This window comes from Micromys minutus, assembly GCF_963924665.1.
Source record: "Micromys minutus genome assembly, chromosome: 24".
NCBI classification, from domain to species: Eukaryota; Metazoa; Chordata; class Mammalia; order Rodentia; family Muridae; genus Micromys; species Micromys minutus.
Genome location: NC_137959.1, coordinates 10,123,040 through 10,148,612, shown reverse-complemented (window position 1 = coordinate 10,148,612; position 25,573 = coordinate 10,123,040). Strand labels below are relative to the sequence as shown.

At 46.9% G+C, this 25,573-nt stretch overlaps 1 protein-coding gene across 2 annotated transcripts; it reads right to left on the bottom strand.

The window, feature by feature from the left end:
* Positions 1 to 5,558: 5,558 nt before the first annotated feature.
* On the bottom strand, positions 5,559 to 25,491 carry MAN2B1 (mannosidase alpha class 2B member 1). 2 transcript variants are annotated; one of them, XM_080937200.1, is made up of 24 exons: positions 25,300 to 25,491; positions 24,307 to 24,409; positions 24,011 to 24,184; positions 23,306 to 23,499; positions 22,136 to 22,268; positions 21,764 to 21,909; positions 20,320 to 20,436; positions 15,509 to 15,630; positions 15,311 to 15,431; positions 15,162 to 15,240; positions 14,895 to 15,004; positions 14,550 to 14,657; positions 14,198 to 14,314; positions 13,328 to 13,513; positions 11,012 to 11,109; positions 10,798 to 10,915; positions 7,853 to 7,971; positions 7,668 to 7,769; positions 7,469 to 7,556; positions 7,285 to 7,365; positions 6,641 to 6,868; positions 6,266 to 6,421; positions 6,073 to 6,175; positions 5,559 to 5,728 (listed from the first exon to the last, which is right to left on the bottom strand). In XM_080937200.1, exons 1-24 carry the CDS (start codon positions 25,465 to 25,467, stop codon positions 5,619 to 5,621), a joined length of 3,081 nt encoding a protein of 1,026 aa, XP_080793326.1. In that variant the 5' UTR covers positions 25,468 to 25,491; the 3' UTR covers positions 5,559 to 5,618. The 2 variants fall into 2 exon arrangements, with proteins under 2 accessions (XP_080793326.1, XP_080793327.1); XM_080937201.1 differs by having other exon boundaries at positions 15,509 to 15,591.
* Between the last annotated feature and the right edge of the window lie 82 nt (positions 25,492 to 25,573).

Here is a 25,573-nt window from a genome sequence, read left to right as displayed (position 1 = left end):
ATGGCTTGCTCAGCTTACTTTAGTACACAATCCAGAGCCACCTGTCAGGGGTGACGCCGCTCACGGTGAGCCAGCCCCTCCCTCTCATTATTCAAAGTGTCCTATAAGACAATTGGATGAAGGCGATTCCTCAACTGAGACTCCAGCATCACAGGTAACTCCAGTAGGTGTTGTTAAAAGCCAACCACCAAGTGTTTGCCACTCTTCCTGAAGACTTGAGTTCAACTGATTTCCTCGTCTCTTTCAATTGTGGGTTCTCCTTCTGCTGATGAATGTGCAAATGTAATCTTAAAAAATAGATTTTTTTTTATTGGCACAGGCAGATCCACTGGAGACAGTGATGAAACCAGCATAGCTTTGAAACAGTTCTAGCAAAGCTGAGGTGAGTGTTAAAACCGCTGGCATGCTGTCTCACTCCGGGGTTTGGCACTGCGTCCTTGCTTCCTGCCTCTCACTCCGGGTTTGGGCTCTGTGCACTGCGTTCCTGGGGACTTTCTGCATCATGATTCCTTTTGTGTCCCTTCCTGAGAAGATCATGTTTGAGTCTTTTTTAGGAAAATCCTAAAATTAACTTTACAAGGCCCTATTTGGAAGTCTTCCAATGCCCTGGAGATCATTAGCACAGATAAACACATAACTAAATGAGGCCAGGTTTGGGGTATCTGCCCCTGAGCAAACAGTATAATTGGTTCAGGGTAAACATTTGACAGTCTCTGACTGGCCAAGAGAATAGTTTACAGATTCAAGGCCTCTTTTTTCTATATGCTTAGAGCTCTCTGCAAATGAAGTTTAAAGATAGGGGTGAATAAGAATTCAGCTGACTAAACTTCCGACTTTATGGCGTAGCTGATAATCGATATAGTAAGGGAGTTAGGTATTTATATTTTCTATTCATATGAAGACCAGTTAAGATATTTTCTGTTTGTCTGGAGTGCTTTCGACCTCAAACTCTGCCAACCTAAAAGAAGGTTGTCATATAGTAAATGTGTTGGCTTTGGAAGAAGCATTCTTATATATACATATATATAAGATATATATAAGCTATATATATATAATACACACACACACACATATATATTACATACATTGGTGTTTTGCCTGCATTTGTAAGGGAGTCAGATCCCTTGGAACAAGAGTTTCAGGCATCTGTAAGCTGTCATGTAGGTGCTGGGAATTGAACCTGGGTCCTCTGGAAGAGCAGCCAGTTTTCTTAGCCCCTAAACCATCCCTCCATCCTGGAGGAGACATTCTTTAGATTCTCTAAATTGGAGTTATAGCACTGATAATAAAAATAGCTCAGTGGTTAAGAGCACTGACTGTTCTTCCAGAGGTCCTGAGTTCAATTCCCAGCACCCACATGGTGGCTCACAACCATCTGTAATGGGATCTGATGCCCTCTTCTGCTGTGTCTCAAGACAACGAAAGTGTACTTGTAATAAATAAATAAATCTTTAAAAAGTAAAATAAAATATGTTCTGTTTCTAATTGTGAATGAATTTGTAACCCTAAACATGTAGTGAAAAGTCAAACGGATAATCTGTACATGGTGACTAATCCCTAGTCTAGTTTTTGTTCTGTGAAACTTGTATCAACAAAGAAGCACCTGGTTGCTAGTCAGTGAGAGCTGTGAGTCACTTGACCATCGAACCTGACGCCCTCCTTCTCACTGACTCTCTATCTCCTCTTGGGGGAACCCTGTTGATAAACAGCTGGGACAGGCCCCCAGCATTTCATGAAATAAAAGAGTCTATAAAGAAGTCTTGGCTGTTTTTGTATTAAATATTTTGTAACAACTTGCATACTACAATTGCCTGCTCCATTTTCTTGGTCTATTAAGATATGCCATTGTGAGCTGGAGAGATGGCTCCTCGGTTAAAAGCACTGACTGCTCTTCCTGAGGTCCTGAGTTCAATTCCCAGCAACCACATGGTGGCTCGCAACCATTTGTAATGGGATCTGGTGCCCTCTTCTGGTGAGTCTGAGGACAGCAACAGTGTGCTCATATAAATATAAGTCAATGTAAGTCTCACATGTCTCCGTTTGGGCCTGCAGTAACCATCAGAGCATGCAATCTGAACATTCCATGCTATCGGTTTCCTAGATTTGGTCTCAGGCTTCTACATGGATCTTATACCAGACACATGGCCATCTAACTCCAGGGACAAAAGTTATGTGACACAGTACAGGACCTGGTCAGAGCCAGCTCACCTCTATGGGCTAGTTAGCCTGAATGGCTTAGTATAATCTCAGCTTCCAAAGAAGCCTTAGAATGTCATGGCGTCTAACTGAGACTGCACTCAGCAAAGAAAATTTGTTGTAGCCCTGGCATTCCAAGCTCACTCTGCAGACCAGGATGGCCTCCGATCTGCCTGCCTCTGTCTCCTGAGTGTTGGGATTAAAGACCTGCACCACCACCACCACTCAGTATTAGACTGTTATCCATGACCTTCCCCTCCTTCGCCATCCGTGCTCAGTCTTCCTGTCTTGGAAGGCCTGAAAACATTTCCAGTGCTCATGAGATACGGAAAGGAGGATCATTTCTAGCTATGAAGTGCATATGAGGCCAACCTAGGATACATGAATCCCTGTCTCAAACAACGACTGGACCAATAAGATGGTTCACTGGGTGAAGGTGCATACCTGACACGCTCCCTGATGCCCACGGTGGAGACAAATGAGCCTTACACGCCGTCGCTGACCTCCACATGTTCAGTGTGGGAGGGACGTGAGCAAACACACACGTGTCCAGGCACATACACACAATTTTCAGAATTTTTTTTTTTTTTAATTCTGGAGAAGCACATTTATAGAGAGCCCTATGAACGATGGCAACTGTCCCAAGTCACCCTCCAAATGACCCCTGGACCACTTCACTACTGCCACCCTCTGGAAAATCATTTTCCCAAGTTATATGAATATGGCTCAGCACAGCAGACAGGCAACTCTGGTTTCTCTTTCTAGTCCACACTAGCTAGCTCTCCTTCTAGACTCTAGAATAAGACTTTGTTTTGTTGAGACAAGAGTTTCACTACATAACTCAGCTTGCCTCAGCTTCCTGAGGGCTACAATTAAAGGCATGTGCCCCACACCCTGCCTACAGTGAGACATAAGTAAGTACATGTCTGTAATTCCAGTACTAAGAAGAATGAGAGAAAATTCCAAATCCAAGGTTAGCCTGGAATGGACAGTGCCTTCTGAGCTAGCCCCAGTTAGATAACTTGGGGAGAGACAGCGTTGCCTCTGTACCTGCCAGACAGAATGGGGAGTTTCTGGGGTCATTTGATGACTGTGCAGTATCACAGCGAGTTGTTGCCCAAGCAGGATGTGTCTCTGGTTCTCCCTGCCAGATTCTGCCATGTGACCCTCGCTGCTCCCAGGGATTGTCAGCTGATATTAGTCTAGGAGGGCAGAGACTACAGACAGGGGTGGTATATATATATATATATATATATATATATATATATATATATATATATATATATATATATATATATATACATATATATATATATATATATATATATATATATAATACATTCTATATATATTCACTCTATACATTCTGTTCCTCTAGAGAATCCTAATACAGGGATCCTACTCACCCTCTCTCAGGTTGGATTACAGACATAAGCTACAACACCAAGTCCTTATTTTATTCATTTCTTTATTTACTTTTAAAAAATACTTGTTATATATGAGTATACTGTGGCTGTCTTTAGACACACCAGAAGAGGGCATCAGGTCTCATTACAGATGGTTGTGAGCCACCATGTGTTTGCTGGGAATTGAACTCAGGACCTCTGGAATAGCAGTCAGTGCTCTAACCACTGAGTCATCTCTCCAGCCCCTTATTTATTTTCTTAAGAGAGAAACAGGGTCTCCCTAACTACACAGTGAGTGTTGGATTACACAACAGTTCCATCTCCCCGGCATGAGTCTACACTAAACCTCTGCATATGTGTTTTGGTTGTTAGCTTGGTGTTTTTGTGGGACTCCTAACTGTGGGAGTGGGGTGTCTCTGACTCTTTCATCTTCTCTTGGGACCCTTTTCCTCTTACTGGGTTGCCTCACTCAGCCTTGATATGAGGGTTTGTTATGCTGTGTTTGGTAGATACTCCTGGGAGGCCCTCTCTTTTCTGAAGGGAAACAGAAGAGGAGTGAAGGGGGTGGGGGAAGCTAGGAGAAATGGAGGTAGGGAAACTATGGTTGAAATGTATTGAAAAGATAACTTTGGGGGCTGAAGAGATGGCTCAGCAGTTAAGAGTACATAATAGCTCACAACCAACTGTAGTGGGATCTGGCGCCCTCTTCTGGTGTGTATGAAGACTACAGTGTACTCACATACATAAAGTTTTTTTTTTTTTAATCTAAAAAAAGAAAAAGAAACCTTTAAGTATCTTTTTTTTCCCCCAGGGTGTGTGTGTGGAGAGCATTTTGGCACCACTGGACAGTTGGCTGCAGGAATTTTTTTACTTTCACCAACGACAATTAGAAGCTGGTCCAGGCAGGAATCAGACTCTGGCGCTTTACTCAGGAAACTGGCCTAGATTAAGAGTATTTACATTTGAAGCTCAAGGCAATATGTTTACTTTATAGCTCTGGGTAGAATATTTACATTTTTAGTTCAGGGCAGGTGTGGCAGTCTCTTTGTCTCTTGGAGCCCCTTGCCCCTGATCATCCCACTTAGCCTCCAGAAGGAAGTTTACAAGATCTTTGATCATTAACTTGCTTGTTCCCTGACTCAGAACTGATGCTATCTTTCTGCTTGTAATTGTAGTGGTTTAAAAAGAGGAAAAAAATAAAGAAGACTTCACTTCAGCCTCAGGACTGGCCGAAGTCATGTTACAATTTTGACTGTCTCTCTTTTCATTCAATCCTAGCTCCTGCCCTGGGGAACTCGGACAGGTGTACACGTGAGTGCAGGTGACCACGGACCATAAAGGCCACTGGCACGGGAATCCCTCGAGGGCTGGTGTTACAGCTGGTGAGCCACCTAATACGGTGCTGGAAGCTAATCTCAAATCCTCTGGAAGAACGGTTTATGTTCTTGATCAGAGCCATCTTTCCAGACTCACTATCTAAACAGACATCAGAACACACTAAAATCTCAGAGCACTAGGCTCTGCCTCAGAGGTATGAGTCAGGGGTTAATCTCACAGGAAGAGGGGCAATGGCTTCCCCTATGTGAGGAACTTAAGGCTGGGACCTGCTTCTGCTTTACCATCTCCTCCTGAACCTCCCAGATTCCTTGCCTAGATCTGACTCAAAGGCTCTTAGGAAAGAGCAACTGGTTTTCTGATGCCATGTCCTGCAAAGGCCTGTCCTTGGTGCTTCTTAGACGGCCATGTGAAGGCATGTGTGGACAAAGTGGGAAGAGAGGGAAGGGATGAATGAGATGGGGAAGAATATGTGGTGATTCCAGTGGGGAGGTAACCTTCCACCAGGGTGGAGGGTCAGGGCTGAGCTAGGGTTTGCTCATCTCCCTAGACCTCACAGTCTATGTCCCCTCCTCAAAAGATAATGTACGGGATAACCTGAGTCTCAGTAGAAGCCTTTTAATGATTTTTGTGAGTGGTTACAGCAAGAGAAGGGGAGGCCTGCCCCTCTTCCTGGCAGGCCTAGCTGTGTTCTCGCCATTGAACTGAGACCAAGAAGGTACGGATTTCCATAGGCCGCAGCGTGACTGAGGTAGGGTCCAACTCGGAAGGAGCAGGGTAGGAGATGGAACCTGGTGATTGGCAGAAGAGAACTCAGGCCTTGACACAACCATACACACCCACCTTGCAAGTCTGCCTAGGTTCTCACACCCAGACCTTTAAACCACTTCCCTAGGCCTGATACCACCTAAGATTCCCAGAACCCTCTCAAACTCCTAGCCATTGCTCTTATATCCCAAAGGCAGAAGATGCCATCCTAGAACCAGACACTGATGGAGATTAACTCATCCCAGAGACAAAATCCCATGCTGCAAACTGCAGGTACTTTGCTGGCTTGCTGGGCCCACTGCTCACTCTAAGCCTCCGTCCCACCCTCTGCTGCCAGCCCCAGGCACAATGCCTGCCAAGTCTTCACCAGTATTTGTCATCCACTTGAGCCTGGAAGCCCTGGACAGGGGCTGGTTGGCTGCCAGTGTGGTCTCCTGCAGGGAGCTGATAGTGAAGGTCTGGAACAGGTTCTGCAGGGAAGGAATGGGCCCAGCTGAGCTGACAAGCCGAGTTCTGGCTTGTCTGGATCCAGTCAGTTTCTCAGCTCAACAGCCCCTCACCTGCAAGTTCAAGGTTACAGGGGAGCTCAGGTTGCGATTTGAATCTTCGTTCACGGCAAACTGGTGCTCCAAGCGCAGCAGCAGCATCTTTGGACCCCAGCGAGCCAGTGTGAGCAGATGCACCTGTGGAGGTAGGTCCTGGCGGAGTCCCGACAACTGTGGGAAGACGGGAGACTGGATTGGTCAGAGCCTGGCTGGCAATCAGCGCTGACTTGCAGGAAATAAAGCTTACTCCTGAATGGGAAGGGGCTTTGAGGCGGGATGGAGCACTTCTGAAGGAGTAAGGCTTAGACTGAGGAGGAACTCACTCTTGAAAAGAGGGGTTTGAAGGCATCACTCGGGTTCTCCCTTTCTGCCTGCCTCGCCGCCCCTCACCTGCGTTTTTGGTGCTGCCTGGGAGTGATACGGACTGCTACCATCCAGAGCCAGCACCACCTGAGGGGCCAGGACAAGCTGCTCTGCCAGCAGTCGGTGTCTTGCAGCCGCATCACTAACAGAACTCAAAAGCACAAGGTGGCGGCCTTGAACCATATCCCCAGCATCTGTCTCCAACAAGGGTTCCGACACTCCACGATCATCATCTACCAACAGCCGTCGGTGCACCTGGGAGGAGGGGTGAACTAGCAAGTGATTGGGGGTCAGAAAGTGGGTACAGGCTTGCAGGAACTCCAGAGAAACTAGAGACCGAGTAAACAATGAAGACTAGGGTCAGCGGCTGGCAGGAGACACCAGCTGAAGTGAAGCCCAATTGACAGGAGCCCAGGACAAAAAAAGGTTATTGTGCCAAACAAGAGAATCATCACAGGACAAGTCAAGGCCTGAATAGGGGATGGATAAGAGGAGGGAAAGTGGAACCTAGAAATGTAATTCCAAAGCCAGGCATATTGATGCAGGCCCTTAATCCCAGCACACAGCAGAGAAAGGAAAGAGAGTAGGACCAAGGCCACAAACAGAAAACAGGTACCAACAATAGGACCCTATGGGAGAACCTCAGCTTGGATGGGGCTCCCCTCTCTCACCATGAGCTCCAACGAGCCATCCTGCAGACTGCTGCCCCCCTGGGAGCGGTCGGTCAGCACAGTCAGCTGCATGTTCCCGTCCTAGGTGTAAAGGTGACTGAGAATGTAGGCCCTACTGGGAGCCCATCCTGCCCCAGGTATCTGGGAGATGCTTCCTAATGTGAGGCAGTGGCAGGGCAGGTACCGTGATGTAAATTCGAGTGTTGACCGGATAGTAATTTCCAGCCACCGGTTCAGTCTGGTTTAATGTCCAGGTGGGTCGATAATCATCCCTGAGAAGAGGTGGGATGTGATCAGATCTGGGATCCTGCTTCTCTTCATCCTCACAGGCATACCATCACCAAATCCCCCACACCACAGACCCCACAACACCCTCTTCTCACCTCCTCTGCAGGATTTCCCGGCCGTTGCTGTCCGTGAAGAACTGTCCCTTGGTTTTCATCGGGGTATCAAAGCGGCTGATGACTTCCTTCCCCCAGTTATCTCTGTACTCAACGGAAGAGTAGCCCTGAGTCCCTCCTGAGCACCACTCTGTTTGCCCCGCACTGCAGGGGCTCCCGACACTTACTTCACTGGGATTGGTCCCACCCTCCACTCCAGCTCCAAATGACGCTGTCCTTTGTACAAGCGAATCACTTGGGAACACCAGGCTGAGAAATTCTGGTGTACCTCCTGCACCAGGGATGTCTGTGAGCACACAGGGGGACTGGTGTCAGCCACGTTGAAGGTGCCACATAAAGGTGATTCCGCCACGTCCACCTCAGACTGACTCAATGGGATGTTCTCACGGCTTTCATTTTGTCTAGTTGTGTTGTGTTGTGTGTAGGATGCATGCAGAGATCAAAGGACAACTTGCAGAAACTGGTTCTCCCTACCACATGCATTCTAGAGACTGAACACAGTTGGTCAGCCTCAGTGGAAAGCACCTTTTACCCACTGAGCTACCTCACCAGCTCTTCCCTCCCACCCCAACTCCCCCACCCTTATTCTGGAATCCAGAGCCTGGCTGCCCACATAATTACTTTATTTTATTTTATTTATAGATAGGGTCTCAAGCACCTCAGGCTAGCCTCAAACTCTAGGAAGAGAAAACTGAAAACAAGCCCTGAACTCTATTGCTCGCGCTGCCTCCTCCTCCCTGCTACAACTGCAGGTGTGTCTACCATGCTCCACAGGCTACATGGCCTTTGACTGTATCCATACATACTTGATACCACCATTGCCCAACTTCCCTCCTTAGAATAGGACTCCAGAAGAGTGTCTAGTCTTCTGTGTGCCTATCAGGAACTGTATGGCCACAATCTGCCCCATGGGAATGATCGAGGCAGCATGAACAGTGTTTCCCTCTCGTTGGCTCAAACACAGAAGCTGTGGGTGGAGCCTGGGTGTCCATATTGGACCAGGAGAGGAGCTGAACATAAAAGAAGTTAGAGGAACAAGCAATGGTGGCAAGTGAGAGACCTCCACCTTTCCTGGATGCCCAGCCAGCCATTCTCTTAAAAAGCGTACTTTAGTTGGTTGGTTGTTGTGATGCTGGGGTTTTTGGTTTGTTGGTTTAATTTGGTTTGGTTTTGAGATGGGGTCTCACTATATAGCTTTGGCTGACCTCACACTCAGATATACCTACCTCTGCCTCTTAGTGCTGGGACTAAAGGCATGCAACACCAAGCAGGACCCAGAAGAAAAGAGCTTTGTCTTATAAGCATGGTTACTTTAGATAACACTGTACAAAAGGCCAAACCATATTCCAATATAGTATGTACATTTGCCTCAAGGGGAATCACATCAAATATGAACTGCTGAAAGCTTTTGGTGCCACTTCTAGGAATATGGCATTTATCACTGGGCTCGGAAAAGAAAGAAAGCTCAGATATCAAAAAGTGACCATGGGGCTTTGTTTACTACTTTGCTGAATTACTACCTTATGTGATCTCTTTGCTTACTGCTTTATTTAATTACCATCTTGTGTAATCTCCTTGTTAACCATTGCACTTGGCTACTTCGTCTTTAATCTAAGAACTGACCATGTGTTTTGGATGTACCTAGAATGATATAAAAGCAGGCTGGGGAAAAATAAAGTTGCCTCAGCCTCAGTATACGCTGGAGTCATGCTATAGTTTTATCTAATTGTTTTTCTTCTTTTTCAGTCCTCACTCCTTTGACTGAGACCCTGTTGGCTGACTGAGCTGGCTTGGTCAGGGAGCCTCAGAAGCCTGCAGCCACTCCTTTCTCACCCACAGAGGAAACATCAGAAAATCATTAGAGGGCTACTGGAGACACTCAAGGAAAAATAAGTGTGAATTATCAAATATCCACCCACAGAGAAATGTTTTTGTTGCTGTTTGTGTGCATATGCAAGCATGTGCACACGTGTGTGCATGCATGAGTGTGTGCATGTGTGAGTGCATGCAGGGAACCATGGAGTTAGCCCGGCCTAGCTGCCTTGGGAGGCATGCAACATAGATTTTTCAGGTTATAGTCCGTGACTCCAAGGGCACAGCGTGCCTTCCAGTTCCTGGAGGGACTGATGTACTCTCTGAGGCAGTGAGGTGCTCAGGCCTCTGTGTTTTTCTGTATATTCCCTTGGCAGTCAAGGAAGCATGAAAGCTTAACAAGACAGTTGGTTTTAGACATTAATCTTGTATACCAAGTCTAGCTTGCAAACATCATATCTTAGCAGCTACAACTATATTGATCCTGGCAATCCACTATATTCAGTTTCTGATAAAGGTATAAAACATCTGATTGCTCTCAATAAAACTGTCACAGCTTCAGTGGCTCAACCATTCTGTTGGCCGCTAACCTGACCTGACCTGATTTAATCCTTCATGTCTACATCAGATGACCTTGGCCAGGTAAGTAAGAGTGCTTACATGGGGGACCTGGAGGGGAGGGCACTACATAGCCTTGGCTGACCTCAAACCTGATACACTCCTGCCTCAGCTACCCACGTGCTGTTGTCATAGCCCTCTTTGTGCTGGTGAGGCCCTAGATAGAACTCAGGCCTTTATTCATATGCAAGTGATCTAAACTACCTCCCAAAGTATAAACTCACTTCCTAGATCTTGGTGAACTCAAAGCAATTATACTTTGCCACCCACTTCACCTCCAATCTCCAAAGCTAGGAATAGATGTTGAGAGAGCCCTTTATACAAGTGACTTTTGCCCATCAACAGGGGAGCCTGGAGTCTTACGCCTGTATGTGAAGGAAGAGTAAAGTCAGGCACAGTGCTACACTCTTGTAGCCCTGGTACTCCAGAGGCTGAGGCAGGATCAAGAGTTGAGATGCCAGGCTGAGCGACATAGCAAAACCCTGTCTTGGGGACCAGAGAGATGGATCAGTGGGTAAAGGTGCATACTGCCAAGGCTGACAACCTGCATTCTATCCTAGAGGCTCATGTGGTAGAAGATGAAATAGTTCCCACCCACACCTGACAGGAGGCACATCCCGTCCCCAGAATTCACATTCCCACTCTAACACCCAGAACCCACTCATGGTTCCTGGCCACAGACCTTCACCACAGTGGTCTGAGCCCAGCGGCTCACGGGCAGTGGTTTACGACGACTGGGTCTGAAGATATAGGCCCCAGAGGCCTGAGAACTCTCCTGATCACCAGCGCTGGCATTGTACCTGCAACCAGAGCATATGAGCATCAAGGAGACCTCAGCTCCAGGTAACCCACCCCTGCCCTGTGCAGCCCGCTCTGACATAGCAGCCCTTCCTCACCAAAAGAAGCCTTGGCTCACAGGAAGCGAGAGGTTCTGTTCCATGTTTTCAATCTTCATCAACAACCCTGTGCCAGAGTCAAATATGGCCCGGATGTACTGGGGGGGAAAGGGAACACAGATGTAAACAAGCATCTCCTCCAGCCTTTCCTGGAGTCATCTCCTCTCCTCTGACACACTTCGTGCCTGACCCAGTCAGGAAACACAGCTGTGACAGCTGCTTCCATCAAGCTTAGCTTCTACCTGACCATTTCTCCACACACTAGGCCCTCCAGGACAAACAACCCTTTGCAGAAACCCTCACTTCTATACTTAACAAGTCTACCCTGCAAAGCAGAGGCCAATATGGTATCCTGTATTGATCACAGTCACAGACAGTTGTGAGCTCCCAAGCCAGTGCTAGGAATTGAACCTGGGTCCTCTAAAAGAGCAGCAAGTGCTCTTAACCACTGAGCCATCTCTCCAACCCCTTTTATTTTTATTTTTTGAGCCAGGTTTACATTATGTAGCTCTGACTAGCCTGAACTCACTATGAAGATCAGACTGTTCACCTTCTGTTTTTGAGACACAGTTTCTCAGTGAACCTGGAGTTCACCAACTCTTGGGCCAGCAAGCCCCATCCATCCTAACTCTGCCTTTAAAGTATCAGGATTTTAGACACACCATAGTCCATATCATCTGATACAATGTTTAGTTTATTTTATGAAAAAAGGGGCCTATAAAGGCCAAGTCTTAGGACAAGCTGTTTTTCTTTATCTCATTTACCTGGGTTTTGGGTTTTTTTTTTTTTTTTTTTTTTGTTTTGTTTTGTTTTGTTTTGTTTTGTTTTGTTTTTTGAGACAGGGTCAACATTGTTGCTCTGGCTATCCTAGAACTTGCTCTATAAACCAGGCCAGCCTTGAACTCACAGAGATCTGCTGGTTAAAGGCATGTGCGGCTACACCTGATCAGGGTTTTCTTTTTTGAAGATTAACTTTTAACCGTATATGTGTGTGTGTGTGTGTGTGTGTGTGTGTGTTTGGGTAGGTATGTGCACATTTTGACCGTATGTGTGTGTGTGTGTGTGTGTGTTTGGGTAGGTATGTGCGCATTTTGACCGTATATGTGTGTGTGTTTGGGTAGGTATGTGCACATTTTGACCGTATGTGTGTGTGTGTGTGTGTGTTTGGATAGGTATGTGCACATTTTGACCGTATGTGTGTGTGTTTGTGTGTGTTTGGGTAGGTATGTGCACATTTTGACCATATGTGTGTGTGTGTGTGTGTGTGTTTGGGTAGGCATGTGCGCATGATCGCAGGTGCCTGCAGGGCCACAGACACTGTGTCCCTCTAAACCTGGAGTAACCGGCTTGTGAACTGCTAGACCTAGGTACTGGGAACCAAACTTGAGTTGTTTGCAAGAGCATGGTATGCTCTTAACCAGCTGAGCTATCTTTCCAGCTGTGCTGGGTAGTTTTTATGTCAACTTGACACAAGTTATAGTCATCTGACTGGAGGGAACCTCAACTGAGAAAATGCCTCTATAAGATAAAAGGGCTATAGGCAAGCCTGAAGAACATTTTCTAAATTGGACAGGACAAGGCCCAGCCCAATGTGGTGGGGCCGCTCCTGGGCCAGTGGTTCTGGGTTCTATAAAAAGAGCTGAGCAGGCCAGTAATCAGCACTCCTTCGTGGCCTCTGCATCAGCTCCCGCCTCAAGGATCCTGCCCTGCTTTATTTCTGTCCTGATTTCCCTCAGCAATGGGCTGTCACCTGGAAGTGTAAACAAAATAAACCCTTTCCTTCCCGATTTAGACACAGTCTCTCATCACAGCAGTAAGAACCCTAAGACACCAGTTCTTGATTTATGTTTTTTGAGGTGCTGGGATTGAACACAGGGCCTCACAATCCCAGCCTTCAACTGTCTCCTTATCAAAGAAGCTTTCCCTGACCCTTCACCACCGGCCTGCCATGAGCTCTGACCTTACCAATCTCATGGTTACACTAGTTTACACATGAGCTCTGACCTTACCAATCTCATGGTTACACTAGTTTACACATGAGCTCTGACCTTACCAATCTCATGGTTACACTAGTTTACACATGAGCTCTGACCTTACCAATCTCATGGTTACACTAGTTTACACATGAGCTCTGACCTTACCAATCTCATGGTTACACTAGTTTACACAACTGCTCCAGAAAGAAAAGGTCACCCTCCTCACTAAAAAACATTTCATCAGGGCAGAGGAACATAAGCCAAGGACCCAGAACCCAAGTCATTTTATACACTTTAAGTTTGTCTTGGAGGCAAGGAAGATACCCAAGGAGAGTCTCACCTCATTTTCAATGACTAAGACACGGAACTTGCGTTTCCTGGATCTGGACAGTAGTTCGAGAGCCTGGAGGTTACGGCCACTCATTTTTTTCACAGAGTAGATGCTGAAGCCCAGGGCAGGCACTGAGGTTGGGAATAGCAGCTCCCATTGGTACGTCTCACTGTAAGAGCTGGGAACCATCACCACCTTGAGTAAGAGAGTGCTAGTCAGGAAAATACTTAGAAAACAAGTCATGTGGGCAAGTATAAACCTCAGGGGGCAAGGAATAGACAGAAGAGAGACCTAGGTGTAATGGGGGTGGGGAGAAGAGCATTTGCCTACCATATTCCATACCTAATTCAAGGAAGAAGAAAGAGGGAGAATGGAGAGGAAGATGGAGTTATAAACAGAGACTAGGTAGGAGTTGGGAGAAAAGAGGAAGCAGAGAAAGAGACCAGGTTAGGGTTAGAGGTTCAGGAGAAGAGACATCCTGAGAAAAAGGAACTATCCATAAACAGAAAATTTGCTGGGGAAACAGTGAGGTGACCCAAACCTGCAATCTTAACACTCAGAGAGTTAAGGTAGGAAGATCATAAACTAGAGGCCAGCCTGGGCTACACAGTTAAAACCATTCTGAAGGAAGAAAGAGGAAGGAGTGGGGGGGGGGAGAAGGAAGGAAGGAAGGAAGGAAGGAAAGAAGGAAGGAAGGAAGGTAAATTCCAAGGGGAACATTTAGAAGGCTTGTCTCCTGTGGGAAGAAACTATTCCTCAGGAGGCTGCCATTAAGGAACAGAGGTAGAAGACACGCATAAGAAGGAGAAACTGGGGGAGACATCTACAAGATCTGGGGAAAATGCAGTGGGGAAAGGAAGATTCATTGTGCAGGCTCACATTACTGGAAATGTTCTTATTATTAGGGTCCTTCACAAGGAAGATGCCTTCACTGACCGGCAGCCGAACCATCTGATCCACCTTTCGTCCCAAAGGGTTGTAAATAGTTACCCGGAACTATAACAGAAAAGGCATAGTCATAGCAGGCCTCCAAAACCACCCATCTAGGAGAGCATCTTCCCACACAGTCCTGGCCTTCCATGCCTTAACCCATGTGATGAACTATTCTGTTCCAGCATCCCTGCACCCAGAATGTACCCCCCCCACACACACACATACACACGCTCAATAAATTACACAACCACTTCACCTTCTGGGGTCCTGTCTCATTTGCCTCCCAGCCCTGACTCACGCTCTCTGACGTCTGGCTGACTGGGCAGATGCTGATGTTGAGCTCCCGACAGAACGTGAAGGCCTGTTTGAACTGGCTAAGTCGAGCCAGAGCGTTGCTCACGAGAACCTGGTGAAGATCACCAAAAGACCTGCACCAAGGTCTGCACCCCAGGCAGCCTAGCCCTGCCCCTAACAAGGCTCTGCCTCTCCTACCTATAGCCCATCCTTTCCAAAAGCTCCACCCTTCTTTCACAAGAATGGCCCCTCCTCACGGTTCCCTCCTCTCAGCCCCTACAAGTACTTTGAGGCCCGCCCATCACTATGGACCACGCCCCTTCCTGGTGCACGGCCATGCCCCTCAAACCTCACAGGGTCCCCAGCCTTCTGCCAGCTGCCTCGCGTAGTCATTTACAACCTTCTGCTTTGCAGTGCCACTGACAGCGTCGTGGTGCTGGAGCACCGCCATTGCCTCCTCTGCCAACAGAACATAAGCTGGATGCCATCCACCACAGAACTGAACTCTACCACCAAGCAAGCACAGACAAAAGGTCCGGTGCTGGCCAAAGACGTTCTAACTTCACTCCTACCCTCACCCACCCCATCCAATCCATGGTCAAGAGATGACACTTACTAAGGGGTGCACTATCTCCTGAGCCGTAGGGTCCCATGTTGGCTTCAGGACCCACTAGTGCTTCCAGCTGGTTGCATACCTGAGGAGAAAGAGACATGTTGGGTAGCAGCAATTCCTCTGGGTTGCTGGCTCCCCACACACTCACTCACCTGCAGGAAGTTGTAGCTGAGGCGCTCATAGCGCTTGAGGGCTGGCCTGCTGGAAAAATAGCCAGTCCAGAACATGTGGGGGCCATCGGCATAAGGAAAGAAGTCGTCCTCCTTCACTGTCCTGTAGACATTGAGAGCAGTCACAAACCATGGAGCATGCCAACCCCACCCCAAACTCCCCAGTCCCGTCCCAAATACCAGGTGAGATTGGCCTTGTTCAGCTCCCAGAGGTAACACGTAGGGGTGGAGTAGAGAACGTGGACCTGGCTCCCGTTTGCCTGCTGCTGGGGGAAGGTGTGTGTGAGCCTCGGAGTCTGTGCCTTCCCGGAGCCCACAGGAATCCATGTGTTACTGCTGTCGTTTTTAAGATTTGTTTATTTTATGTATATAGATATTTTGCCTGCATATGTGTCCATGCATCACCAGAAAAGGATGTCACAACTCATGGGACTGGATTACAAATGGCTCTAAGCCGCCATGTGGGTCCTCTGAGAGGGCAGCCATCTTAGCCTCTTCACCATCTTTCCAACTCCTAAATACACCTTTTGTGTGCAAAACAATGGTCAAAGATGGATGTATATCTTGGCCAAGACCACTGCTGCACTTAAAAGAATTTCAGGGACAATCCTATAACCTCATACCACTTTTTCTTTTCTTTTGTACATATTTTAACTGAGGCAGTCTCCTTGTGTTACCCAGCTGCCCAGCTGCCCTAGAATTTTTGATCCTCCTGACTCAGCCTCCCTTGTGGCTGGAACTACAGATTTGGGCAGCTTTATTTTTTTAAACCAGGGAAAGAGTGGTTATGGTGTGTGTGGTTTTGTCGGTACATCTTGCCTGGCTTGCACAAGGTCTGAGTTGAACCCCAGCATGCCCAACCCTCCGGGAACACGGGCCTAGCAGATGTTCAAGTTCATTTCCAGCTACATAGCAAGCAGAGGCCAGCCTGAGTGACAGAAAATCATGTCTCAAAAAACAATTAATTAATTAAGGAAATATTAAGTATGCCATTACAGGGTAGAAATATTTTTAGCACTGTAAGACCACCAAAAGGTAGATTTTTTTTTTTTTTTTTTTTTTTTTTTGGTGCACTGAAGATGGACTCAGAAGCTTAAATTTGCTCTGCCAATGAATTGCATCATCTTTGTGGTGAGAGAGAGGTTCCCTTTTACCAGTAAGACAAGGAAACAGTGTTTGCTCTGTTATTGCTGTGTCCCCAATATACACACCAGAGATTCAATAAACAAGATCATCCATAGCCAGTGTGCAATCTGAAAACAGATCTCCGTCCTATGATGGCCCTAGGCCAAAGGGAAACACTGAGATTTTTCCTTATTTATTTATTACTTATTTATTTTCCGGAAATTGAACTCAAGAGACTTACATATGCCTCTACTTCCAGAATATCCTCTTAGGATATTTTGTTTCAATTGTTTGGTTCAGTTTTTTGGAGACACAGTTATATTAAGTTGTCCAGTCCCTGGACTTGTTCTGTAGCCAGACGGAAAATGAATTTATGATCCTTCTGCCTCAGCTTCTATCTTGTCTGGCTTTTTTCTCCAGCTTTTCAATCCACACTTGGCTGAGTTTGTAGATGTGGAACCTAGATTCAGGGACACACTGGCTACTTCAGAGCAGATATCCTCAGTAATAATACCTCACTGCCTCAACATGCTTGGATTGCCAGCTTCTGAACCTCTGAGAATTAGGTGGCAGAGGGAAGATGTCAGAGAGGTTAAAAGTGCCCCAGAAGCAGCATCAGAGGTGACAGTGGGAAGGTCTAGGAGCAGAGAGGACTGTTGGGCAGTGTCTTTGGGTGTTTTTTTATTTGTTAAGAAAAATCGCTGTAGCTGGTCTTTGTTACTTTGTGGGTTCTTTTTCATTCCCTTTATATCCCCTCCCCCATTTAACCCCATCACTAGATAGGAGAGAAAGAAAGAAAGAGGGGGACAGAGAGCAAGATCCCTGAATCTAATTTCTTTCCTTTTGTTTCTTCTTTGAACATAACCAACAACCAACCTCCATAAATGGCCAACAACCACCACCACCTCCTCTGAAAAGTTCCTGGAATTCCAAATGTCACACAATCTCAGAAACTACCTGCAGCTGGCAAAGACACTGCCTAGAACACCAGGCAGTCACGTCAGCTGCTGGGGACAATTCGAAGTAGCCCCATATCCCTACACCTGGGACTAAATTGAAAACACATTCTTATAATACTTGTGTTTTTAAAGAAATGAAAATTACAGAATTGTCACTACAGATCACTTTGTATCCTTGATACTGATTATGTGGCCCACTGTACCCTAGAACTCATAGCAATCCTATGGCCACAGCCTCCCAAGTGCTAGAATGGTACGCATGCCTAGCCTGTATCTCAAAGAAGGAACAGGAGACCTTAGCTAGAAAGAATAACTATAAACAGTACTGGGGATGCAAGTCATTAGGGGAGGCGCACCTGCCTCAAATACTCAAGGCCTGGGTTTGATCTCCAGCTCTATAGAACAGCAGCAGCAATAAGATTCCAAGTATGGTGGCACACACCTGCCTGCCATTCCAGCACTCAGGTGGAGGCAGGGGGATTGAAGATTGGAAATTCAAGGTCATCCTTGCTATGTAGTTTAGTTCAAGACCACCCTGAGTTATATGAGACCCTGACTCAAAAGGCCAAACAAAACAACACCAAGAAACCAAAATAATCCCCATCACTAAAATGCAAATGAATCAGGCACAAATCTAAGCTGTACAAACAGACTCACCTGAACTCACATTACTAGCTGTGTGAAGTGGGCGTAGATGGAAAACTAAGACACGGCGCACTTACCATTTCTCAGAATCACCAAGCAGTAGGTAAGCAAAACCAGGATTGGAACCGAGGGGCTTTCTAGGAGGCAGGGATCTGGGGAAGGCTGAAAAATGACTTCTGGGAGGCCCTCGATATAGTCACTGAGAGCTGTTTTAGTGAGGCAGACCAGGGAGAGGTGGGCAATGACAGGGGCTGAGAATACACTGGTAGACAAGGATGTTCAGCTAAGATGGAAGACGGCACACAAGCTTCTGTATAGATGAGGAATAGTGACAAAACCACAAAGGCAGACCACCTGAGAGGACATGCCCTCACTGTTTCATGTCTGATGGGTCTGATCCCATAGAATCTGTGAGTCTGTTAGTAAGCCAAAGACGACTGGAGTGGCCCGAGATGACTCTTACAGGAGATCTGGGTTCCGTTTTTAGCAGCTACAAAGAAGCCTACAACTAACTGTCTATGACTCCAGCTCCAGGGGACCTGGCTCCCACTTTTGGCCTCTGAGGCACACACATGTGGTACACAGACATTCATGCAGGTAAAACACCCACTCACATAAAATAAAACATTTGAGTTTAGTTTTCATTTGTTTGATTGTTGTTTGGTTTCATTTTGGTTTAGTTTGGAGACAAGGACTCTCTCTGTAGACCAGGCTGGCCTTGAACTCACAGAGATCCACTTTTTCTCTGCTTCCCAAATGCTAGGACTAAACGTGTGTGTTGACACACCTGGCTATAGAATTTTTTTTTTTTAATTTTTAAGGGCATTGAAATTTCTCATCAGCTGGTCTTAAAATAAAAAAGTATCTGGAATGCCCAGAATAATCACAAGGATCTTTAAAAGTGTACGGGGAACTGAAGTGTGATGCCCTTGCCAAGCATATATGAAACTCATATATGAAACCCCAACACTGAGAAAATGGAGGAAGGGGAGGAGGAGGAGGCTCAAGTGGCAGGACTTGATTTCCTGCACTCGGAGGTGCAAGCCCACAGATCTCTGTGAGTTCAAGACCAACCAGGAATGCACAGTGAGAGCCTGTCTTTTAAAAAAGGGAGAAGGGGAAATGGATCCATGATTAAGGCCACCAGGTGCTATTTCAGAGAACCTGGATTCCACAAATACCTGTAACTTCAGTTAGCTGTACAATTATCTGTAACTTCCAAGGATTCTGGGCCTTCCCTTTTTTTCTTTCTTTAGATTTATTTATTACATAAATAATATAAGTACACTGTAGCTGTCTTCAGGCACACCAGAGGGAATCGGATCCACTACAGATGGTTGTGAACCACCATGTGGTTGGTGGGATTTGAACTCAGGACCTCTGAAAGAGCAGTCGGTGCTCTAACCACTGAGCCATCTCCCCAGCCCACTCCCTCTTCTGGACTCTGTAGCAGACATATAGATGGTACATAGATACACATGCAGACAAAATACCTATACACATAAAATAACTAAATAAATAACGTTTCTAGGGAAGAAGGGAGGAAGGGAAGAGGAAGGGAAGAGGAAAGCTAGAACAGAAAAGTAGTAATAAGGATGAGACTCATTGTGGTGTTGCACCTTTGGTCCTAGTACCCAGGAAGTAAAGGCAGAAAGAGGGGTTCAGGGTTATCCTCGGCTATTTATTGAGTTTGAGGCCTGAGTACAGTGCAGGCTTGTTGACTGCCACCCTAGCTGCAGCTCAACCTTCAGGAGAGTAAGACAGAGACCAGTTGAGCCAGACACTAAACATCCTCCTCTGGCCTCCATGTGTAAGCATGTTCACGTGCACATGAGACCACACCCACAATTTCAGAAAACAAAATCTATGCTGGGTGTGGTGTTACACGCCTTTAGTCCTGGCACTCAGGAGGCAGAAGCAGAGAGATCTCTGAGTTCAAGGCCAGCCTGGTCTAAAAATCAAGTTCCAGGAATACACGGGAAACCCTGTCTCAAAAAAAACAAAACAAAAAAAAAAAAAAAAAACTAAACTAATAACTTTCTCTATTTTGGTTTCTGTTTTTCTTTTAAAACAGGTTTGTGTGTATGTGTGTGTGTGTGTGTGTGTGTGTGTGTGTGTGTGTCTATGTGTCCCTGCTTGTCACAGGCTGGCCTTCAACTCAAAGCAATCTTCAGGAGCCTGTTTTCCCTTAGTCACTCAACCATCTCAGGCATTGATTGTAGTGACAGAAAGCTGATTAACACACACAGGAGACACGCTGACCTGCTCGTTGACCAGGCGGATAAGCTTGTCCATGTTTTTGAACCACATGTTGGCATTCTCATAGTGGAAGTCTGAGCCCATGGTCATCACAGTGTGGTTGGTTCGGTAATGCTTTTTCTGGAGATGAAAAGGCAACCATCAGGTCAGGGTATCCTGGACTGTCCCAAGACCTCAGGTTAGATCCCCAATACAATCAAACACACACACTCTCTCCCTCTCCCTCTCCCTCTCCCTCTCTCTCTCTCTCTCTCTCTCTCTCTCTCTCTCTCTCTCTCTCTCTCTCTCTCTCTCTCTCTCTCTCGAATGTGGGGATGCAGCTCCGTCAGTAAAGTGCCCATAACAAGGCCTAGGTGTGGTGAGACTCAGCACTCTCAGCACTCAGAAAATGGAGGCAGGAGGAGCAGAAGTTCAAAGCCAGCCTCAGCTATATAGCAAGTTCAAAGACAGCTTGAATTACTTAAGACTTTGCCTAAAAACAAAACAGCCAGTAGTTGCTGAGGTACTACTCTAGGGTCCTGTACTCAGATGAGGCTACAAGGCACTGAGCCACCCTTTCTCGTCATTTTTCTCTTTCCCTTCCTCCTTCTCCTCTTCCTTTTAAATGTTTATTTATGGGGGTGGGGGAACATATGTTATGGTATGCACATTACAGCACCAGCTTGGAGATTGGAAAACAACTTACAGGAGTCGTTGCTTACACTCCACCAAGTGGCTTCTGGAAACTGAACTCAGGTTGTCAAGCTTGGCTGCAAGCACCTTTATTCACTGAGCCATCTCACTGGCCCACTTCTTAGGTTTATTTGTTTTGGTTTGAAACTATGTAGTCCTTCGCTGGCTTCAAGCTCACAGAGCTTTACCTGCCTTCTCCCCAGCTCCTATCATTAAAGTACACCATTATAGCTGGCCCCATTATCTTTTGTTTTTTAAGGTATTGTGTACTATATGTTGAAATTGTATTGAAATAAAGTAGAAAATGTTCAGTAAAAAAAAAAAAAAGGTATGTGTGTATGTGTGTGTTTTCTGTGTATTTACACATTGTGAGGGATGCATTTGTCATATACATGCACAAATCAGAAGAGAGTCCCAGGTGCCCTCCTACCATTCTCTGCCTACTCCTCTGGGCAGAATCTCTCCTTGAATCTGGGACCTGCATTTTCTTCCACAGGCTGAAATCCAGAGCCCCAGTGACCCTCCTGTCTCTATGTCCCTTGGAGCTGGAGCTCTAGATAACTCCCATTCAGGAACATGTGGTTAGAATGACTAACTTACTATGTGGGACCTGGGCTCTAAACTCTTGACCCTCATACTTGAGCAGCAAGTGCTCTTAAGTGCTGAGCTGTCTCTCCAGCCCCTCATATCCCTTGGAGGCATATCCCTGGGCTTTGGGAGAACTTAGGTGCCTGTGCGTGCATACTCTGGACTGTGATGTGGATATCTTTATTACCTGGGAAGAGGCAAGCATCAGGAAGTAATTGACCAACTCATCTGCATTGAACTCAGGGCTCTGGGGATCGTCCACCACAGGAGGGTCCGTACATAGCACATCCCAGCACAGGTTTTTCGGAGGGTTGTAATTATTGGGAAGCACACCTGTAGACAAAACCAGACTCAGCACCCGAGGCCTGTCCTGGGGTCAGAGCCTGTCAAATCCCACCCAGGGTAGATTTCTAAATTCAAAAGGGATGGTACAAAAGGAACACACAGAGCCCTGCTCAAAAATTATTAAAATTCCTAAAATAATCACAGCACAGCACAGCATCACAGCAAAGCCTTCTGATCTTGAGGCCTTGAAGGAATTACTCTCACACCCACTTACCAGTAAAGAGGTCAGCAGTGGGGGGCTTCAAGCTGGCACTGGCTCTCCATATCTCCTCCATCTTACACTTTCCCTCACGATTAAATTTATCTTGATAGTCAATGCGCCCAAGGAAGAAGCCATCAAAGCCCATCTGACGGTGCGGAGAGAAGGGAGTGAAAAAATGTAGGGCCTCCTTACCCAGTTGGGACAGACCACAAAGAGAAGGTATGCACAACTAAAACTAAGTTTTTCGGAGCTGGAGAGATGACTCAGTGGTTAAGATCATTATCTGCTCTTCCAGAGGAGCGGAGTTCAACACCCAGCATCTACATGTGACTCTCATAGCCACCCACTACTTTGGTTCCAGGAGATCCTATAATCCTCCTGTGTGGGCACTGCACACGTGTGGTATATGGACATACATGCAGGCAAAATAGCCATATATAGTAAAGAATAATTTTTTATATTTATTTATGCATGTGAGTACCCTGTAGCTGTCCTCAGACACACAAGAGGGCATCGGATCCCATAACAGATGGTTCTGAGCCACCATGTGGTTGCTGGGAACTGAACTCAGGACCTCTGGAGGAGCAGTAAGTGCTCTTAAGTGTTAAGCCATCTCTCCAGCCCTAGATTCTTTTCTGAGACAGGGTCTCAGTATAGACCATAGCTCAGTCTTCCTGCACCAGCCTCCCAAATGCTGCCATTACAGGCATGGGTCCCACAAAGCCTGAATGTTTATTTCCAAGGTTGAGGATTAACAAAGAAGAAGCAACTGTTAAACCACAACCCACTTCCACCTCCCTAGTTATGTCAAAGCCAAATTCTCTAGAGTCTTGAGGTGGGTCAGGTCAACACAGACATGAAGCTGTATTTAAAGGAAGGTATCTCCACCAGTCACTGGTTTAAAGAGCTGTCCCAGCCCTAGCAGGCTAATGGAGTTCAAAATTCAGATAAGGCCTGGTCAAGGGAAGGGACAACAACGCAGTTTAAAGCTGTAAGACCCTAGGACGTAGACCAGGCAGGGCTTGACCTCAACTCTCAGGAGTCAATTTCACCCAAGAGGTGGTGTGTTTCAGCAAGCCACAGTCTAGTCCCAGGGACTAGAGAAGGGCAGGGTTTGAGCAGCTAAAGGCAGAGTCAGAGTAGGTTAAGGGCTGGTCCGAAAGAGAACAGGCTGGCTGGCACCTGGGCAAACAGGGAGGCCTGTTCTCGAGAGTGACCAAAAGGGTCAATATGCCAGGCCACTCGGGGAAGTCCATCAACACCAAATGTGTCTTGCAGGAAGCGTAGCCCAAGTGTCATCTGGTCCACAATAGCACCATAGTGGGTGGTTGCCTCATCATTCATCACCCAGCCACCATTGACAAACTCTAGGCGCCCTGTTCAAAGAAGGCAGGGGGAAAAGGGTAGCTGTTAGAAGTGGGGCCATCATGGGCAAGACTAGGAAAATAGACCATACTATATACCGAAGCCTGAAGAGGAAGGGACTTTCCAAACCAGTGTGCTTAGATCTGCATGACTGACTTCCCCATTGGAGCCACTGGAGCTGGGACCTTGTGAGACAGGGCTCTCTACATGAAGACAGACTCTAAGCAGGTAGAACTATGGGTACAATGTGTGCACACCATGAGATGATAAAAATCTCAGAGATATCTGGTTGCCCAAGCCTTTCATTATAGCTCTAGGGAAGCAGGGAGGAAGGAGGATTTCCACAAGTTCAAGACCAGCCTAGTCTAATATCAGATTCCAGGCCAGGAAGAGCTATATAATAAGACATTAGCCCACTAAATAATAATGATAATAAGGAGATAAATAAATAGTCTGAGAGAGCAGGTTTGCAGAAGTACAAGGTGGGCTGGGCTTTCTCTTCACTTCTTGGGGCAGGCTCACCCTGGCGCACCAGGTTCCGTACGATGTCCTGTGTCGCAGTGTTCTGCTGCTTCCACCAACGGGAAAAGAAAGCCATTTCCACATAGACGAAGCGACGAGTAGGATCCTCCAGTAGAGAGGAGATTACCGAGTCTAAGATGTACTGAACAGATGCGTGCTGAACATCATTCAGGACTGTGGACATCAAGGTCAGGAAGTCAGAGCCCACTAGAAGATATGCATTGATAACAGAATCCAGAAAACTCACTGCTCCCACTCCAATGTCCAGGTCTGTGGAAGAACTAGAGTCTACTCACCGCCATAATAGTACTGGTCCACGGTCTTCAGCCAGCCTACATCGTCATGTGTATGAGGCAGCAGGTGAACATTAAGCATGCCTGGCTTCGTTGTGGGACATGTCTGCACAGAGACCCCCAAAACATACACATTCCCTGTCAGTAATCTAGAATTTTAGAGGCAGGCAGGTTGGGGGCTCTGTGGTAGAACCCTTGCTTAGCATGGTTTGATTTCCACGATCACAGAGCAGGCAGGAAGATGGCACAAGCACAGGCCTTTACTTTGAAGTGATCCAGAGAGGTCAAAAAGCTATAATCTGTCCCAGGAAAGGCACACAGAGTATTATGCCCAAATACTCTATAGATGCAATTCCCACTCTGCACAAACCCCATCGGGCAGATCACATTAGGATGATAACTTTAGCTGGGGTTAGCTAAGCATTTGCAGACGGCAGGAAACCACCCTGAGATGTGGGGCAATACTGGCCCTAATTGTCAGGCTAGGACACTGAGGCATGGTGCTGAGAAGTGACTTGCACAGGAAGGAACCAGAGTCCTTGAAGGTGAAACTAGGGATGAACAGCCCAGAGTACATCTCACACTCTGGAAAGTAAAGAAGAGGCGCTTCCAGGTGATGTAGTCAGATTTGCAAGACAGATTTTTCAGCAGAGCCACCCCAGATGTGTCTTGGGGGATGCAGTCACCAACAAGTGGAGCCGTGCAAGCACAACCTGTGAAAGCTTAGAGTCCTGCTTCCAAGAGGCTGCTCATCCTTCACATGACCAACCACAGTTAAGTGCATGCAAAGTCCAAGCGGGCCACTTGGAGTCACAGGGCGGTGAGTACAATCACATGCAGCCTTGCTTTCAGGCTCACGCCAGACCTTTTCAGAAACCCAATGCACGCTCTTAGTCCACACCCTCAGATCAACAGCAGTCTCCTATGGATTAGTGTCACCCACATCCCTAGTTCAACTCTGCCCAAATACATTTCCGCCCGCGGGCCCCAGCTCACCTTGTAACCCGCGGCTCGAGCGCCAGGCGCGGCCAGTAACAACCAATAAAGAAAGGAAATAGGCTGGACTGGCAAACCTAGGTTGCAGAAGCTCATCCAGAGCCACCCAGAGTTTCTGACACCAGCGACACCAGCACCGACACCAGAGGTGAACGATCGGGTGCCCATGGTTCCGGCGACGCCGCTTCCGCGGCTTTCTCTACCCTAGCTAAATCCCCGAGAATGCTCCTCCCCCAGAACCCGAGCCGCCAATCGGTGAGAAAGGGGGCAGGGC